The sequence below is a fragment of the Monomorium pharaonis genome, chromosome 2 (assembly GCF_013373865.1).
Source record: "Monomorium pharaonis isolate MP-MQ-018 chromosome 2, ASM1337386v2, whole genome shotgun sequence".
NCBI lineage: Eukaryota > Metazoa > Arthropoda > Insecta > Hymenoptera > Formicidae > Monomorium > Monomorium pharaonis.
The window spans coordinates 17719527-17741398 of NC_050468.1; the positions used below are offsets into that span (position 1 = coordinate 17719527).

General features: G+C 29.1%; 1 protein-coding gene and 1 long non-coding RNA gene across 2 annotated transcripts in view; one reads left to right on the forward strand and one right to left on the reverse strand.

Annotated features, from left to right (window-relative positions):
• The first annotated feature begins 14 nt into the window (after positions 1 to 14).
• The window catches only part of LOC114255532, a 45454-nt gene continuing 23596 nt past the window's right edge, over positions 15 to 21872 (forward strand). The window contains exons 1-2 of the long non-coding RNA XR_004962189.1: positions 15 to 428; positions 20195 to 20260. This is a non-coding gene — a long non-coding RNA (uncharacterized LOC114255532). The remainder of the gene's footprint in view (positions 429 to 20194; positions 20261 to 21872) is intronic.
• On the reverse strand, positions 16620 to 21870 carry LOC105836683 (prostaglandin E synthase). The gene is made up of 2 exons (XM_012680881.3): positions 21302 to 21870; positions 16620 to 17808 (listed from the first exon to the last, which is right to left on the reverse strand). Exons 1-2 carry the CDS (start codon positions 21434 to 21436, stop codon positions 17440 to 17442), a joined length of 504 nt encoding a protein of 167 aa, XP_012536335.1. The 5' UTR covers positions 21437 to 21870; the 3' UTR covers positions 16620 to 17439.

Consider the following 21872-nt stretch of genomic DNA (forward strand, 5'->3'; position numbering starts at 1 on the left):
ATTAGTCATAGGATGTCAAGGTTCAATCTGTTAATATTCATACATTTTTATCAATTAAAGCAAGACGTAAATGCATCTCCCAGAAGTTTTTTGTTTACATTGCTGTCTTGGGCGAGTGGCGAGTTGAGAAAAGCTCGTTTTATCGATCGACAAAAATGAGTTGATAAGGAGAGAATAGCTTTACAAAAAACGGTTAGAGGTCACGCGGAACTCGAATTGAGCACCTCTGTGTCAAAAATGGTTACATGTGCAGCGCGACGCGCATAACGGCTCGCGCACATACGTCATTTAAATCAGTTCGAATACTTACGTCGCGCGTGTTTGGAGTTCGGAGGTTATAAAAATTCGCATTGTTAATCACTTGAATCGTACACACGCATGACACAGTGAGATACTGAGATTGTTTACGTTGGAAACAGATCAAACCAGTTAGTAATCAATGTCATACATTAATTCCTGGACATGGATGAGACATATTTATATAGCAAAAGATCGCAAATGATACAACAGCTGATCACGGCGAAGTCGCGATAACGTATACGAATGTCCGCTTTGTCGCAAAATAATATCACCGTGGCAACATATTCCGATATTACTGCCACTATTAAAAATCTGCAATTTACATTACGTACATTATAGATTTTCAGTACTGGCAGTAATATCGGAATACAGCCCATGACTTTATGGCAATATCACGCTGTGACGAAGCGGACATTTGCACGTCATCGTGACTTTGCCATAATATCATTTCTCCTATAATAAAAGATTAGAATTAAGTGATATATCACGGCGACATGTGAATATACGTTTCGTCACAGGTGATATCATGGTGACATTACGTTCCCCTTGCCATGAGATTTGCGATCTTTGCTGTTAGGGGTAATACCGATAAGTTATTTATGTATTAAGAATGTTAGATTAGGAAATAATTTCGTTCACTGTATTTTTTTTACGATAATTAAGTCGTGACTGATAGAACATCTATATTCAGAACGCACTTATAAAATGCGTATAAAAATGAAAAGCTAACGATGTTAATTATACTAATAATTGATTGAATTACGTGCGATATTGATAGAAATGGTATATCTCTACAAATTACGATAACGCATGCACACATGCATACATTTTGAGATTTTTATACTAAAACTCCTAACGTATTTTTACATCTTTAAAATTTTATAAAATTTTAATAGTTAAAAATGATTCTAAAGGACCATTAAATAATCTTTATGAATTTTAATTTAAAAGTTATATAAATAAATATAAATAAGTAAATATATGTGTGTGTGTGTGTGTGTGTGTGTGTGTGCGTGCGTGCGTGCGTGCGTGCGTGCGTGCGTGCGTGCGTGCGTGCGTGCGTGCGTGCGTGTGTGTGTAAAGAATGTTTGTTTAAGACTTTAATTTTTTAAAATAATTTTCTGTTTAATTTACTTATGATAAACAAGCAAAAATTTTAGATGATATTAATACCAAACTGTTATTTAGATGTCAAACACTATGTTTACATTACACAATGCTTTTTTAATAATGTGTATTTATATTTTCGCTGAGTTAACAATAAAAAATTAAAACTAATTTTAACCATTCGCTAACAAATGAAATTGGTGGTGTACTGATTGTACTGTTGGAAGTTTTGAAAAATAACTGATTTCTTGATATTTACGGTTCTTGATATTTTACCCATTTTAGCTATTATTTTTTAAATCATTTTATAAGAAAAAAGTCTTATAAAAACTTTACACATAATGTTGGAAATATTAAATTCGCAAAAAAATATATTCAGCATAAAAGTCGTTACAGATCCGAATAAACAATTTTATTTTTATTTTAAGTGTAATATTTATCGGTCTAATATTTAATTTATTATAACTGCATATTTTTGCTCATATTTTTATTATTTTTAGTATATAACTATGCATTATAACTACGATAGAACTATTAATCTGACACTGAGAAAACCGGTTGATTAAATTATTCTTTCGAAAAGTAACAAACAGATATTTAGATCGAACAAAAATCCGATTACGTATTAGGAATAAAATTATTGAAATATTCCAGAAAACGAATTATCCATTTAAGTGATAGTTAGGTATTTATTTTCTTTTTTACAGACATTCTGATGATTTCATTTTCATTGAATGAGTCAAATTTCCATCTAGTTTAATATCTGTTTGTTACTCTAATGAGTTGTTTGATATGCTAATCTGATTATTATTATCTGGAACTTTTTTTCATTGCATATGTTACATTTTTATCTCATAAATTAATATCTCATATTTGCTGTTTTATATTGACGTTATAAGGAATATAAATAAATCAATAAAATTTTTTCTTTTATAATTTTGCATGCAATGATTATGCAAAAGTTTTTTACTAATATTTTATCTTAATAAGAAAATTTATAAATTCTCACAACTCTGTTTCAGTCAATGATTTTTATACCAAAGGTCATAAATAATGTCATGGCAATGTCATGCAAGCAGCACGCAGACGATTAAAAAAATGTACGTAGTGGACGTTCCGTATCCTATCTAAAAAAGGAGATGTTAAATCGAATCGAATTTATTGTTGCCGCTTTTCCGAGATGCTGATTGGCTGTCTCGCTATAAAGTTGTTAAGTGCGTTGTGACTGTCTTCACTTCGTGTCATTTCCAGCTGTCAAACTACTTCGTGTCATTTTCAGCTGTCAAACTGTCACTTTTGATAGCTGATTGAAATAATTACAAGAAATCAGGGAAAAAGAAAAAAGAGCCAAATAAAAAATATACGAGAAGAAGAGAAAGAGAGAGAGAGAGAAAGAGAGAAAGGGGGGGGGGAGAAGTAAGAATCCTTTCTAAAAAAGGGCATGGCATCAATACTCGCATCTCTCGAAGTATTGTTGTCGCTTTTCCGCGATGCCGATTAAACGTGTGTCAATAGTTTTTAAAAAAGTTATGGTGTTGTAATTAATAAAAACATTTTTTTAAAAATTATTTTGTCCGGAAAACTTGAATTTTGAAAGCTGGACGTTAAGTGCTAATTGAATATCGACAGATTTATTTATTTTAACGCAGTTTTCATATAGTTCCGGACGCGTCCAATAATTTTCTAAAGAGTTCCAGTGATATAATTAATTAAAACATTTTTTAAACAATTATTTTGTCCGAAAAACTTGACTTTTGAGGGCTAAAGGTGAGATGCTGTTCAAATATCGACAGTTCTATTTATTTTAACGGAATTCTTATATAGTTCCGGACGCGTACAATAAATTTCTAAAGAGTTCCGGTAATATAATTAATTAAAACATTTTTTAAACAATTATTTTGCCCGAAAAACTTGAATTTTTGGGCTAGACGTGAAATGCAAATCGAATATTGACAATTATGTCTATTTCAACGCAGTTTTTATATAGTTCTGTACGCGTATAATGGTTTTTTAAAGAGTTACGGCGTTATAATTAATTAAAACATTTTTTAAACAATTCTTTTGCCCGAAAAACTTGAATTTCTAAGGCTACACGTCAAGTGCTATTCGAATATTGACAGATCTATTTATTTTAACGAAATTCTCATATAGTTCGGGACGCGTACAATATGTTTCTGTAAAGTTCCGGTGATATAATTAATTAAAACATTTTTTAAACAATTATTTTGTTTGAAAAACTTGAATTTCTAAGGCTACACGACAAGTGCTAATTGAATATCGACAGATCTATTTACTTGAACGTAATTCTCATATAGTTCGGGACGCTTACAATATGTTTCTATAAAGTTCAGGTGATATAATTAATTAAAACATTTTTTAAACAATTATTTTGCCCGAAAAACTTGAATTTCTAAGGCTACACGACAAGTGCTAATCGAATATCGACAGATCTATTTATTTGAACTTAATTCTCATATAGTTCGGGAAGCGTGCAATATGTTTCTACAAAGTTCAGGTGATATAATTAATTAAAACATTTTTTAAACAATTATTTTGCCCAAAAAACTTGAATTTCTAAGGTTACACGACAAGTGCTAATCGAATATCGACAAATCTATTTATTTGAACGTAATTCTCATATAGTTCGGGACGCGTACAATATGTTTCTACAAAGTTCAGGTGATATAATTCATTAAAACATTTTTTAAACAATTATTTTGCCCGAAAAACTTGAATTTTTGAGGCTACACGACAAGTGCTAATTGAATATCGACAGATCTATGTATTTTAACGTAATTCTCATATAGTTCGGGACGCGTACAATATGTTTCTATAAAGTTCAGGTGATATAATTAATTAAAACATTTTTTAAACAATTATTTTGCCCGAAAAACTTGAATTTCTAAGGCTACACGTCAAGTGCTATTTGAATATCGACAGATCTATTTATTTGAACGTAATTCTCATATAGTTCGGGACGCTTACAATATGTTTCTATAAAGTTCAGGTGATATAATTAATTAAAACATTTTTTTAACAATTATTTTGCCCAAAAAACTTGAATTTTTGAGGCTACACGACAAGTGCTAATCGAATATCGACAGATCTATGTATTTTAACGTAATTCTCATATAGTTCGGGACGCGTACAATATGTTTCTATAAAGTTCAGGTGATATAATTAATTAAAACATTTTTTAAACAATTATTTTGCCCGAAAAACTTGAATTTCTAAGGCTACACGTCAAGTGCTATTTGAATATCGACAGATCTATTTATTTGAATGTAATTCTCATATAGTTCGGGACGCGTACAATATGTTTCTGTAAAGTTCCGGTGATATAATTAATTAGAACATTTGTTAAACAATTATTTTGCTTGAAAAACTTGAATTTCTAAGGCTACACGACAAGTGCTAATCGAATATCGACAGATCTATTTATTTTAACGTAATTGTCATATAGTTCGGGACGCGTACAATATGTTTCTGTAAAGTTCAGGTGATATAATTAATTAAAACATTTTTTAAACAATTATTTTGCCCGAAAAACTTGAATTTCTAAGGCTACACGTCAAGTGCTTTTTGAATATCGACAGATCTATTTATTTGAACGTAATTCTCATATAGTTCGGGACGCGTACAATATGTTTCTGTAAAGTTCCGGTGATATAATTAATTAGAACATTTTTTAAACAATTATTTTGCCCAAAAAACTTGAATTTCTAAGGTTACACGACAAGTGCTAATCGAATATCGACAAATCTATTTATTTGAACGTAATTCTCATATAGTTCGGGACGCGTACAATATGTTTCTACAAAGTTCAGGTGATATAATTCATTAAAACATTTTTTAAACAATTATTTTGCCCGAAAAACTTGAATTTTTGAGGCTACACGACAAGTGCTAATCGAATATCGACAGATCTATGTATTTTAACGTAATTCTCATATAGTTCGGGACGCGTACAATATGTTTCTATAAAGTTCAGGTGATATAATTAATTAGAACATTTTTTAAACAATTATTTTGCCCAAAAAACTTGAATTTCTAAGGTTACACGACAAGTGCTAATCGAATATCGACAAATCTATTTATTTGAACGTAATTCTCATATAGTTCGGGACGCGTACAATATGTTTCTACAAAGTTCAGGTGATATAATTCATTAAAACATTTTTTAAACAATTATTTTGCCCGAAAAACTTGAATTTTTGAGGCTACACGACAAGTGCTAATCGAATATCGACAGATCTATGTATTTTAACGTAATTCTCATATAGTTCGGGACGCGTACAATATGTTTCTATAAAGTTCAGGTGATATAATTAATTAAAACATTTTTTAAACAATTATTTTGCCCGAAAAACTTGAATTTCTAAGGCTACACGTCAAGTGCTATTTGAATATCGACAGATCTATTTATTTGAACGTAATTCTCATATAGTTCGGGACGCTTACAATATGTTTCTATAAAGTTCAGGTGATATAATTAATTAAAACATTTTTTTAACAATTATTTTGCCCAAAAAACTTGAATTTTTGAGGCTACACGACAAGTGCTAATCGAATATCGACAGATCTATGTATTTTAACGTAATTCTCATATAGTTCGGGACGCGTACAATATGTTTCTATAAAGTTCAGGTGATATAATTAATTAAAACATTTTTTAAACAATTATTTTGCCCGAAAAACTTGAATTTCTAAGGCTACACGTCAAGTGCTATTTGAATATCGACAGATCTATTTATTTGAACGTAATTCTCATATAGTTCGGGACGCGTACAATATGTTTGTATAAAATTCAGGTGATATAATTAATTAGAACATTTTTTAAACAATTATTATGCTTGAAAAACTTGAATTTTTGAGGCTACACGACAAGTGCTAATCGAATATCGACAGATCTATTTATTTTAACGTAATTCTCATATAGTTCGGGACGCTTACAATATGTTTCTATAAAGTTCAGGTGATATAATTAATTAAAACATTTTTTAAACAATTATTTTGCCCAAAAAACTTGAATTTTTGAGGCTACACGACAAGTGCTAATCGAATATCGACAGATCTATGTATTTTAACGTAATTCTCATATAGTTCGGGACGCGTACAATATGTTTCTATAAAGTTCAGGTGATATAATTAATTAAAACATTTTTTAAACAATTATTTTGCTTGAAAAACTTGAATTTCTAAGGCTACACGACAAGTGCTAATCGAATATCGACAGATCTAATTATTTTAACGTAATTCTCATATAGTTCGGGACGCGTACAATATGTTTGTATAAAATTCAGGTGATATAATTAATTAGAACATTTTTTAAACAATTATTTTGCCCGAAAAACTTGAATTTCTAAGGCTACACGTCAAGTGCTATTTGAATATCGACAGATCTATTTATTTTAACGTAATTCTCATATAGTTCGGGACGCGTACAATATGTTTCTATAAAGTTCCGGTGATATAATTAATTAGAACATTTTTTAAACAATTATTTTGCTTGAAAAACTTGAATTTCTAAGGCTACACGACAAGTGCTAATCGAATATCGACAGATCTTATTATTTTAACGTAATTCTCATATAGTTCGGAACGCTTACAATATGTTTCTATAAAGTTCAGGTGATATAATTAATTAAAACATTTTTTAAACAATTATTTTGCCCGAAAAACTTGAATTTCTAAGGCTACACGTCAAGTGCTATTTGAATATCGACAGATCTAATTATTTTAACGTAATTCTCATATAGTTCGGGACGCGTACAATATGTTTGTATAAAATTCAGGTGATATAATTAATTAGAACATTTTTTAAACAATTATTTTGCCTGAAAAACTTGAACTTCTAAGGCTACACGTCAAGTGCTATTTGAATATCGACAGATCTATTTATTTTAACGTAATTGTCATATAGTTCGGGACGCGTACAATATGTTTCTGTAAAGTTCAGGTGATATAATTAATTAGAACATTTTTTAAACAATTATTTTGCCCGAAAAACTTGAATTTCTAAGGCTACACGTCAAGTGCTATTTGAATATCGACAGATCTATTTATTTTAACGTAATTCTCATATAGTTCGGGACGCGTACAATATGTTTCTATAAAGTTCCGGTAATATAATTAATTAGAACATTTTTTAAACAATTATTTTGCCCGAAAAACTTGAATTTTTGAAGCTACACGACAAGTGCTAATCGAATATCGACAGATGTATTTATTTTAACGTAATTCTCATATAGTTCGGGACGCTTACAATATGTTTCTATAAAGTTCAGGTGATATAATTAATTAAAACATTTTTTAAACAATTATTTTGCCCAAAAAACTTGAATTTTTGAGGCTACACGACAAGTGTTAATCGAATATCGACAGATCTATGTATTTTAACGTAATTCTCATATAGTTCGGGACGCGTACAATATGTTTCTATAAAGTTCAGGTGATATAATTAATTAAAACATTTTTTAAACAATTATTTTGCTTGAAAAACTTGAATTTTTAAGGCTACACGACAAGTGCTAATCGAATATCGACAGATCTAATTATTTTAACGTAATTCTCATATAGTTCGGGACGCGTACAATATGTTTGTATAAAATTCAGGTGATATAATTAATTAGAACATTTTTTAAACAATTATTTTGCCCGAAAAACTTGAATTTCTAAGGCTACACGTCAAGTGCTATTTGAATATCGACAGATCTATTTATTTTAACGTAATTGTCATATAGTTCGGGACGCGTACAATATGTTTCTGTAAAGTTCAGGTGATATAATTAATTAAAACATTTTTTAAACAATTATTTTGCCCGAAAAACTTGAATTTCTAAGGCTACACGTCAAGTGCTATTTGAATATCGACAGATCTATTTATTTGAACGTAATTCTCATATAGTTCGGGACGCGTACAATATGTTTCTGTAAAGTTCCGGTGATATAATTAATTAGAACATTTTTTAAACAATTATTATGCTTGAAAAACTTGAATTTTTGAGGCTACACGACAAGTGCTAATTGAATATCGACAGATCTATTTATTTTAACGTAATTCTCATATAGTTCGGGACGCTTACAATATGTTTCTATAAAGTTCAGGTGATATAATTAATTAAAACATTTTTTAAACAATTATTTTGCCCAAAAAACTTGAATTTTTGAGGCTACACGACAAGTGCTAATCGAATATCGACAGATCTATGTATTTTAACGTAATTCTCATATAGTTCGGGACGCGTACAATATGTTTCTATAAAGTTCAGGTGATATAATTAATTAAAACATTTTTTAAACAATTATTTTGCTTGAAAAACTTGAATTTCTAAGGCTACACGACAAGTGCTAATGGAATATCGACAGATCTAATTATTTTAACGTAATTCTCATATAGTTCGGGACGCATACAATATGTTTCTATAAAGTTCAGATGATATAATTAATTAGAACATTTTTTAAACAATTATTTTGCTTGAAAAACTTGAATTTCTAAGGCTACACGACAAGTGCTAATCGAATATCGACAGATCTAATTATTTTAACGTAATTCTCATATAGTTCGGGACGCGTACAATATGTTTCTATAAAGTTCAGGTGATATAATTAATTAGAACATTTTTTAAACAATTATTTTGCCCGAAAAACTTGAATTTCTAAGGCTACACGTCAAGTGCTATTTGAATATCGACAGATCTATTTATTTTAACGTAATTCTCATATAGTTCGGGACGCGTACAATATGTTTCTATAAAGTTCCGGTAATATAATTAATTAGAACATTTTTTAAACAATTATTTTGCCCGAAAAACTTGAATTTTTGAAGCTACACGACAAGTGCTAATCGAATATCGACAGATGTATTTATTTTAACGTAATTCTCATATAGTTCGGGACGCTTACAATATGTTTCTATAAAGTTCAGGTGATATAATTAATTAAAACATTTTTTAAACAATTATTTTGCCCAAAAAACTTGAATTTTTGAGGCTACACGACAAGTGTTAATCGAATATCGACAGATCTATGTATTTTAACGTAATTCTCATATAGTTCGGGACGCGTACAATATGTTTCTATAAAGTTCAGGTGATATAATTAATTAAAACATTTTTTAAACAATTATTTTGCTTGAAAAACTTGAATTTCTAAGGCTACACGACAAGTGCTAATCGAATATCGACAGATCTAATTATTTTAACGTAATTCTCATATAGTTCGGGACGCGTACAATATGTTTGTATAAAATTCAGGTGATATAATTAATTAGAACATTTTTTAAACAATTATTTTGCCCGAAAAACTTGAATTTCTAAGGCTACACGTCAAGTGCTATTTGAATATCGACAGATCTATTTATTTTAACGTAATTGTCATATAGTTCGGGACGCGTACAATATGTTTCTGTAAAGTTCAGGTGATATAATTAATTAAAACATTTTTTAAACAATTATTTTGCCCGAAAAACTTGAATTTCTAAGGCTACACGTCAAGTGCTATTTGAATATCGACAGATCTATTTATTTGAACGTAATTCTCATATAGTTCGGGACGCGTACAATATGTTTCTGTAAAGTTCCGGTGATATAATTAATTAGAACATTTTTTAAACAATTATTATGCTTGAAAAACTTGAATTTTTGAGGCTACACGACAAGTGCTAATCGAATATCGACAGATCTATTTATTTTAACGTAATTCTCATATAGTTCGGGACGCTTACAATATGTTTCTATAAAGTTCAGGTGATATAATTAATTAAAACATTTTTTAAACAATTATTTTGCCCAAAAAACTTGAATTTTTGAGGCTACACGACAAGTGCTAATCGAATATCGACAGATCTATGTATTTTAACGTAATTCTCATATAGTTCGGGACGCGTACAATATGTTTCTATAAAGTTCAGGTGATATAATTAATTAAAACATTTTTTAAACAATTATTTTGCTTGAAAAACTTGAATTTCTAAGGCTACACGACAAGTGCTAATGGAATATCGACAGATCTAATTATTTTAACGTAATTCTCATATAGTTCGGGACGCATACAATATGTTTCTATAAAGTTCAGATGATATAATTAATTAGAACATTTTTTAAACAATTATTTTGCCCGAAAAACTTGAATTTCTAAGGCTACACGACAAGTGCTAATCGAATATCGACAGATCTATTTATTTGAACGTAATTCTCATATAGTTCGGGACGCGTACAATATGTTTTTATAAAGTTCAGGTGAAATAATTAATTAGAACATTTTTTAAACAATTATTTTGCCCGAAAAACTTGTATTTTAGGGCTAGGCCTGAAATTCTAATCGAATATCGACAGATCTATGTATTTTAACGTAATTCTCATATAGTTCTGGACGCCTGCAAGAGTTTTTTAAAAAGTTACGGTGTTATAATTAATTAAAACATTTTTTAAACAATTATTTTGCCCGAAAAACTTGACTTTTGAGGGCTAAAGGTGAGATGCTGTTCAAATATCGACAGTTTTATTTATTTTAACGCAATTCTCATATAGTTCCGGACGCGTACAATAAGTTTCTAAAGAGTTCCGGTAATATATTTAATTAAAACATTTTTTAAACAATTATTTCACCCGAAAAACTTGAATTTTGAGAGCTAGACGTGAAATGCAAATCGAATATCAACAGTTCTATTTATTTTAACGCAGTTTTCATATAGTTCTGGACGCGTACAATAGTTTTTGGAAAGTTACGGTGTTATAATTAATAAAAACATTTTTTAAACAATTATTTTGCCCGGAAAACTTGAATTTTTAAAGCTAGACCTGAAATGCTAATCAAATATCGACTGATCTATTTATTTTAACGTAATTCTCACATAGTTCCGGGCGCGTACAATAATTTGCTATAGAATTCAGGTGATATAATTAATTAAAACATTTTTTAAACAATTATATTTTCCGGAAAACTTGAATTTTGAGGGTTGACGGGAAATGCTAATCGAATATCGAGAATTCTATTTATTTTAACACAGTTTTCTTATAGTTCCGGACGCGTACAATAATTTTCTAAAGAGTTCGCCAGAAAGTGAAAGTTTTGAAAATTGATTGAAAATTAACAGGTAACATTACATATAATATATTATAATTTTTAATTTATTTAAAGGGGATTAAGTATGGAGATAAAGTATGTAAGAGTGATATTAAGAAACATGAAAATATAATATAATCACTAATTTGTGTTTAGTGAGTGAGAGAGGGGTGGAGGGAGGAGAGTGGGAGAGCGTGAGAGATAAAGAAGAGGATTAAATAAGAAAGTAAAGTGTAAGAGTAATATTGAACAATATGAAAATAATATAATTAATATCATTAATATTATAATTAATAATTTAGAGAGTGGGAGAAAGAGCGTGAGATAGAGAAGGGCATTAAATATGATAAAGTGTGTGAGAGTAATATTACAGAAGAAAAAAAGTGCAATGTTCAATATAAAAATGCTAAGTGGCGCGCGCGAAGCGCGCGCAATGTTGTGGTCTAGTGTATTTAAAATATCCAAATTAGATCTTTAAACATCTTTATAATATTTTAAAGACGTCTCATGTAATTTTTCTGGACATCTACAAAATAAACGAAACAAAATTAGATCTATTTCAATCATTAAAAAAAATTTTTTAAACATGTGTAGGTGGATTTGTTTTTAATACAAATTGCACACAAAGTTGTGTAAATTCGTGTATTTTTTTAACTAAATTAAATTAAAGTTAATAGATTATCAAATAATTTAGTTAAGATAAAAGTGAACAAAAAATTAACTCAGTTATAGTTACGTTAAGAGTTATTTTAACTCAAGTTAAAGTAAAGTTAATTTTGAGAACATTATTTATATTAAATTAAAAAACTACATAATTTATTTAAGTTAGATTACTAACACACAATACAATAACACAATTACAATATCGATCATCAAATATATTTAATGTGTTGCGTGTGAATTGAGTTTACATGAAACAAAAAAGTATTGTTTTTATGCATAAATGTATTTTTTATAATTTTTTTTGCACAAATAAAATTTTTTAATTAAAAAGAGTTAAATAATAAGTTAAAATTTATTTAAAAAATAACCAATTAGAGTTAAAAATTAAATTATTTAAAATTAACTAAATTAAGTTAAAAGTAATTAACTTTTAATTTTTTAACTAGTTACTAATCTTGTCTTAATGTATAAATCACAAGTAACAAAATAATAATGTGTATTGATGAACATTATCGTGTTTTATTAAATTTAAATTTTTGATTAAAAAGAATTAAATTAAACTTTAATTAAGATAATGTATTTATAAATTGTAAAAAATTACAGTTGTACAACATATTAATATTGTAAACAGAACATTATTTATTTTAATATATATTTAATAATAAATTTGCTAAGAATAATTTCCAGAATATAATGATAGGATTAGCTTATCAAAAAGTAACAAACGGATATTTAGATCAGATAGAAATCCGATAGTTATCTTGTCGTTATTTGCTTATCGAGGGGTCTCGCAGTGCCGCCAGATCTGGAGCTTTGGTACCAAGCCGTGGCTGTGGAAGGGGTATCCTATATTGGAAAAGATTGAAGGCCATCACACAATGCCAGGCAACAGGTAATAGGAATAGGAAATAAAGAAAGAGAGAAAGAGAGAAGATTTTTTCTCTTTTTCTTTCTTTTATTATTTCTGTTCCTATTGCCTGTTGCCTGGTATTGTGTTTAGGCCCTGAGAGTCGTCACAAGCCGGTTTTAAATAAAGTTCCTATAAAGCCGAATCTACAATAGGTGTAGTAAGCCTTAAGCCATAAGGAATTAACCAATTATATTCGATTATTCTTCTCATATTCGATTATAATTGGTCAATTTTTAATGGCATAAGATTTACTACACCTATTGTAGATCCGGCCTAAGGAGAGTTGTGTCAATACCGCTCTCGATTGTGATTGGTTTCGCCATTTTCCGTTAAACTTCCAGTAGTTTCGGCACAATTTGGCAATCTTGGTATAGCTATCATCAGGTCGGTATTCATAGTTGAATCTTATTTTAAAATCGTCTCAAGTAATGTCTTAAGATGCTAATACGGCTCTGTGATTGATTGATGGCATCTTAAGACTGTACTTAAGATGATCTTAAATATAAGAATCGACTATGAATACCGGCCTAAGACATAGTGGGTGCATTCGAAAATAGCTTTTGCTGGTGCTGGGAGAAAAAATTAAGTTGGTAGTATTGGGGACAGTCCTGACTGCGCATATAAACGATTGGATACAGTCGCGATTGGACACGGACTCGATTGAATACAGACCCGATTGGACACGGACTCAATTGGACATAGACCCGATTGGACACGGACCCAATTGGACACGGACCCTATTGCACACGGACCCGATTGCGCACAGACACGATTGCACACGGACCCTATTGCACACGATACGATTCCGCATTGCAGATAGTACATGGGTTAGCGACTTGGACGGGGTGGGTGCGGGAGGGGGGCGAAGCCTTGAACGAAAGAAATTTGATAGAGAAAGAAAAAGAGATTAGTGTAAAAGAGAGTGTTTGAGTGTAAGAGGTAGAAGGTGCTGTAATAATAAGGTATAACATTAAGTATCTAAGAATTTGACATTTTGCGTAATAATCTTTCTGTATTCTTTCCTTAGTAGGATAGGGAAGATAATTTGATATATATAGTTTATAAGCGTACATTGTCCGACAAATGTGTGTGAAGTTAGCATCTCATAAAAATACTGCAGAATTACTTGCATCCAGCATAGTTCTACAGTTCTTGATAGGTTTCAACAATAGCTCCGTTGAATTACCTATTTTAATTAAATTTTTATAAATGAGATGCTAACTTCCAAAATCACATAATAGCATCTCACCGTATTTCGAATATATGACCACAGAGAAAACTAAATCTATAGAGTTCTATCGTTTAGAGACGTCCTATCAATAGTTCTAATGATTAAATTAATAACAAAAAAATTTTTTGTTACAAAACGTACGTATATATACGTATACGTCTGCGCACGTGGATTTGGTGTAACTGGCATCTCAGATAGACAAAATTAATTAATTTAAAAAATTTAGAAAGTATTTTTCAACAACTATCTTGATAGAAAACTTGTATTTATAAGTCTAGACATGAGATGCTGCTCAAATATCGACAGTTCTATTTATTTTAACGCAGTTCTCATATAGTTCCGGACGCGTACAATAATTTTCTAAAAAGTTCCAGTGATATAAATAATTAAAACATTTTTAAACAATTATTTTGCCCGAAAAACTTGAATTTTGAGAGCTAGACGTGAGATGCTGGTCGAATATCGACAGTTCTATTTCTTTTAACGCAGTTCCCATATAGATACCGACGCGTACAATAATTTTCTAAAGATTTCCGGTGATATAAGTATTAAACATTTTTTAAACAATTATTTTGCTCAAAAAACTTGAATTTTGAGGGCTAGACGTGAGATGCTGGTCGAATATCGACAGTTCTATTTCTTTTAACGCAGTTCCCATATAGACACGGACGCGTACAATAATTTTCTAAAGAGTTCTGGTGATATAAATAATTAAAACATTTTTTAAACATTTATTTTGCCTTCAAAATTCAAATTTTTTGAGTGAGACCGAGAGAAACGGGGAGAGACCGGGAGAAATAGGGAGTGTCGGAGAGAACCGGGAGAAATAGGGAGTGTCGGGGAGAGACCGGGAGAGACGGGGAGAGACCGGGAGAGACGGGGAGAGATCGGGAGAGACGGGGAGAGACCGGGAGAGACCGAGAGAGACGGGGAGAGACCGGGAGAGACGGAAAGAGACCGGGAGAGACGGGGAGAGACGGGGAGAGACAAGGAGAGACGGGGAGAGACCGGGAGAGACGGGGGGAGACCGGAAGAGATAGGGAGAGACCGGAAGAGACGGGGAGAGGCGGGGAGAGACCGGGAGAGACGAGAAGAGACCGGGAAAGACAGCATCTCACGTCTAGCCCTCAAAAATACAAATTTTTTGGGCAAAATAATTGTTTAAAAAATGTATTAATTATTTATATTACCGGAACTCTTTAGAAAATTATTGTATGCGTCCGTATCTATATGAAAACTGCGTTAAAAGAAATAGAACTGTCGATATTTGACCAGCATCTCATGTCTAGACCTAAATACAATAAATACAAGTTTTCCATCAAGATAGTTGTTGAAAAATACTTTCTAAATTTTTTAAATTAATTAATTTTGTCTAGCTGAGATGCCAGTTACACCAAATCCACGTGCGCAGACGTATACGCATATATACGTATGTTTTGTAACAAAAAATTTGTTATACATAATTTTGTAACAAAAATTAATTTAATCATCAGAACTATTGACAGGACGTTTTTAAACGATAGAACTCTATAGATTTAGTCTTCTCTGTGGTCGTATATTCAAAATACGGTGAGATGATATTATGTGATTTTGAAAGTTAGCATCTCATTTATAAAAATTTAATTAAAATACGTAATTCAACGGAACTATTGTTGAAACCTATCAAGAAGTGTAGAACTATATTGGATGCAAGTAATTATGCAGTATTTTTATGAGATGCTAAACTTTGAGATGTTAACTTCACACACGTGACCGACAAAGAGAAAGTTTGAAATTAGAAACAACCTGAAAATGTATTATAATTTATAATTTTATTTTAAAATTTTATTTTAAAAAATATGTCTTTCAGAAAGAAAGAAGTTTAAGATTCTTCTTTAGAATAAATAAAAAACATTCGAGAATAAAATTATTTGTACATAAACTAAATATAAATACAGAAGAAGAGTAAGTGCAACGTTCAATATAAAAAGGCTAAATGGCCTTTTAGAAGTTTAAGACCATTAAGAATTAAACAAATATTATTCGAGCGACTACAAACAAAAAAAATTATCAGAAACAAATATAAACGATTCAGAATAAAACGGAAATAAAAGAATTTGAAATATTTTGATTATTAACAAAGAATTGGATATTTAGATAAATATCCAACTTTTATAACTCCTGAATACAATTACAAACGAAAAGAAAAGCACTACAAACAACTACAAACGATCTTAAATAACATGGAAAAAGCGCATTTTTTAAATGTAAATAATTAACAAAATTTGTTTTTGAATATTTAAACAAATGTTTGTAACTTCTGAACAATGCAACTACAAACGAAAAGAAAAGCACTACAAACAATTTTATATACCAAATAATTTTATATAACTTGGAAAAAGGACATTTGAAAAATGTTACAATAGTAATTAACAATGTTCACGCTTTGGATATTTAAACAAATGTTTATAACTTTTTAACGGTGACACTACAAATGAAAAGAAAGGAAACTACAAACAACTACAAACGATTTTGAATCACATGAAAAAAGCGGATTAAAAAAAATCTTGATTTAAATTTTTTAAGCGCAACTGTAAGTCGAACAGTGTAACTACAAACAAAAATAAAATTACTGCAAACAATTACAAACAAGATCTTCCAAGTTTACATAACTCTTACGATCAGTCAGGCAGAGCTTCGTAATGAGTCGATGATCTTTGTGGAAGTGAGCGGCGCGAAATCCTCGAGCAGGATCGCATCTATAAAAGCGGAGATCACGAGAATTCCCGAAATCTCTCGAATTCGTCTTAAGTCAAATTTATTTTAAGATTAAAATCAAATTTGAGATAAACGTGTGTCTGTGTACATACTTATCTGTTAGAGATAGACACTTTACGCATCGTGTCAATATATACATATATATATATATATATTTTTTTTTTGTTTTTTTTGTTAAAGCAATACGAAACACGTACATACATACATTTTTGTCTTCATTCTGCAATATTTTTTCTAAATATCTTAATTTTTTAAATCTGATGTTTTTATGATGGAGCACATTATCAACTTTATTTCTTCTTAAGTAATAATGCAATGTTATTTTATTTTCATAAATATCTAATATTTATAATGTAGCAAAAGCTTTTTTCTCATTCTTATTATTCATTCTCTCATAGTAATTAAATCAGTAGAGAGCCATCATAGCAAGATAGTATCTGACTGCAGTAATTGTGCTTATATAAATCAAAATGCAATACATTGTTACATAAAAAGAAAATTTCCAACGAACAGACATTTGTATAAGCTGCATGTACACCAACGTATACAATATACTGGCTAGTGCAAAGCCTGGTATTAAGATCTTCACTGTAGAATTGCATGTCTCGACATTTAACCAAAGCGGCGTAACAAATAGAAAAGGAAGAATAGTCTCAACGTCGTGTCGATGAGCACTTCGTATGCGAATCACGTCAGCATGGCCATCTCCAGTTGGACATAAAATTATGTCCGCTTTTTTTGTCATCCACATCCTATCTTCTTCACTGTGAATTACCTGTGCAATCAATCAAATTGTAAATGAGTCAATTAAATTGGAACGTTGATTTTTACTAATTCATAAATAATAAAATTTTTTTTACTGAAAAAGATAAAAATTAGATTTATTTGTTCATACTTTCACAGTATTTCTATGACGTTTATTTCATATGGAAGAAAAAGATCATAAATGTAAGCTTAGATAGGTTTTAAAAGAAAAAGATAGGTTCTAAAAATTTATATAATTGAAAAACAAATATTCCATTTATTATTTAATTAGTATTTCTACTGTGAAAGAAAAGTTTGATTAACTACACATGCTTGAAAGTTTTTATTTCAAGCTTTTTCTTTTTCTCTCTATTTTTTAAATATTTTATTATATTTATATTGTGTATGTTGTATATTGTAAAATATAGAATATGAGGAAAAGATGTATTTTGAGATTATAAAATTTAATTATTAATTTTCCTATATTAATTTAATTTGCATTTAGATATACATCAAATTTTTAATTGTATTGGGACAATAATTCAAAAGCTTATTAAAATTTTGCTACAGTTTTGCTAAGTTTATAAATATTGAAGGAAAATTATAAAATTGCTTTAAAATTGCAATTTTCTTTTAATTACATTATAATTATGTTCGATTAATATATAAAATAATTAAAAAGAAAAGTTTGTTTACTTAAGGATTTAATAATAGTTACAAGTCTTTTATCATATTGAATAAATAATATTGCCTTTTATATATTTTATTAATAGTTTTAATTTTTTAAGATATTTTAAATATATTTTTATTAATATCTATATATTTAACATCTATATATTCTTTTAATAAAAATATGCAATATTTTTTAAATATGCGTTTATGTAGCAGAATTTTTATCGGGATCTATATTTTTACGTCACAATCTTTGTTAGGTTCTACATGAATTATATCACTTTTCTTACTAATTGTATTTTGAATTTGGTCTAATATTGAAATTACATATAATAGAAAATGTATAGAATGAAATAATAATATTTAGCATTGAAAAAAGTTGGAAATCTAAAACGTTCTTGTTAAACATTTAGTAATATTAATGTTAGTATATTTAATGTTAAATGAATGATTGATATAATGAACTGATTTTGTATATCTTTTATTTTTAAACAGGTAAGATTAAAGTTTATATTCTCAATTTATTTTTATCAATAAATGCATCTTAAATATATCTATAGTTTATATTATATATTTATATATACTATAAAATCTCAAAAATAAAACTACGCATTTATTTATAAAAGTGTGCTATGAATATGGGGCGATGAAGTAGCATTTTGCTTATTACATAAACTCGAATTACGCTGATGTTTAATAACACTTCGTCTCATGATACCCTTCGACATGTGATAGCCGAAACATTCGTTTCATATTTTTTGCAAGTTTCACATTTAAATATTTACCATATTAGCGATTAAGTATCAAAAGATATAACCGTTTTCTTATCGTGATTGTGTAAAGTGTAAATTGCAATTTACAAATATAATTAATTATAATTCTCAGAATTAGAATTAACTCCATCATTTATTTAAATTTAATTTAAACAAATACTTAAAGGCCTTGTCTACAATGAAGATGTAAGCTTTAAGCCGTAAGAAATTGACCAATCATAACTGAGTACTCTTATAAAAAACTACTATGATTGGTCAGTTTCTTACGGCTTAAAGCTTAAATCCTTTATTATAGACTAGTTTGTGTGTGCAAACGTAAGTTGTCTTTCAAGTTTTTATTTGTACGCAAAAGAGCTTGTAGGCAATCGATCTGTAGGCAATAAAATATTATGAGTGCAATGGAGCTTGTACGTAAAAATTTATGTATGTAAACGTACGTCATCTCTTAACTTTTTATTTGTACGCAAAAGAGCTTGTAAGAGCGATTGATTTGTAGGCGATAAGTTTCGTGCGAAAAAAATTTGTTGGCAAACGGTCTGTTAGCAATCGATGTTGTTGGCAATTAATTTGCAGACAATTAGGATTTTTCCTGAAATATATAATTGTTTTACATGCTAATTAGCTATGAATATACAACTTCAAAGTTAAATCTGTAATATGTGTTAAAAGAGTATAAGATTCACAGATTTTAATTGAACCTACCAGTTTTTAATTAATTAAACAAGACTTTTTTTTAGTGTAATAGTAACATTTTACAAACATTTATAAACATAACTATAAATATCTAACAAACAGTTCCAATTTTAAATTTCTATTTTATAAACAATTCAATGGTTTAAAACTTAATTGAAATATCTACTCAACATTTAAGTATACATCTTACAAACGCATTATTTTTGTTAGGGATATAAATAATATTTAATAAAATAATTAAAACAATATTCTGTTTTAAGCAAATTAATATTTGTTTAGATATATGATGGCATTGGGCAGCGTTTGAACGACACATAGTGACTATTGGATGAAAAGAATACACTGGTGAGTCAACTCATTTATTATGCATTCATGGTTGGTTTTATTCTGTTCAATGATTGTTATTATTTTATAAAATTTTCCTGTAAGCGCATTATTTAAGATGAAGTTGATCGAGGTTTTAACGATTTTCTTTTTTTCTACATTTTTACATTTACCCATGAAAACAAACAAAAAATGAACTAAATCTTAAACGATTTTAATTATCAATTACATAAATTAATTTTAATCGTCAATTATATAAATATTCTGATGCATACATTTATTAATTTATTAATTTGTGATAAATTGTTGCACATTAATAAATTATAGATATTTAATGTAGAATATTACATATTATAATATATATGTATATGTAGGTATATGAAAGACCATACATTTGTGTATAATTAAATTCTTGTAGTATTTTGGGGTGGGGTAATCTTATAGATGCTTATTAATATCAGTATTAATATTAAATTAATAATCAATTTAATATTATGATATCACTATTCTGGTTTATTTTATGAGCTGCTTTTAAGAAGAACCAAAAATAAACATCAAATAATATATATTTATATCCGGATATTTATGTTTATTGTTATTAATCTCAAATACTTTTTTATTATAATACTCAAATTTAATTGTAATATTTAAATATCAAAGATTTTAATTAACCAAAATATTATTAAAAAATAATTTATGAGATTAATAATAATAAGTTTTTGTCCAAACATATTAGATGTGTCACTGAGACATTTATCTTAACGGCAGTTTGGCAAGAATTAAAAAATATATATAAAATTACACAAGAGAAATATTATTTATACATAAATACTCGTTAATTTTGTATATTATTTTTTTTTGTTTATTTATAACAGTATAAATCACGACAAATTTTCTTTGTAAAAAATATGGATATAGAAAATTCCATCATAGGTAAAATATTAACCACAATCACAACTAATAAATGCTACGTATAATTATTGATAAAAGTCAAATAGGCAAACAAAAACATACACAAATAAATTTAACAACGAAAAATGTAAAAGACTTAGAAAATTTTACCTGTTCTCTTACTCGGATCCGCCCGGTAAACCACATCAGCAACATCATCTTTAGCACAAGTACGCAAGACCACCAAGCATATATAGACCACCAAAGCTCTTTTTTTGTTTCGTTTGCAGTTACGTTCGCTAGCATTGTTCCTGGCGCGATCTTGTCCGCTTAATCTCCTTCGTCCTCTTCGCGTCCACTGAGGAAGTCGCCGCGTTACCGGTTGTGTATTCTTGTCTGAACTGGTGAGGGCTATTAGCAAGTCAAATGTATGAAACGGTGATAGGTAATCTGATGCAGGTAGCCGAGCGGGAAGATTTAAACGTGAGCATTTGCGCTGCGAGATACGCATTACTTTAAAGTACATAGATTGATTATAACATTTAATTTAGTATTAGCTACAACATTATATTAACAATGTTTTATTTAATGAAAAAACATAAATAAGACTGAAAAAGCTTTTACAATTAGTCTTGAAAAGAAATTCTTAATTTAGATTTTGAAGTAATTTCTTGTAAGATATTTTTTTTATATAATTAAAAAGAAAACATCAAATATATTCGTAAATGATTAAAATAAGGAT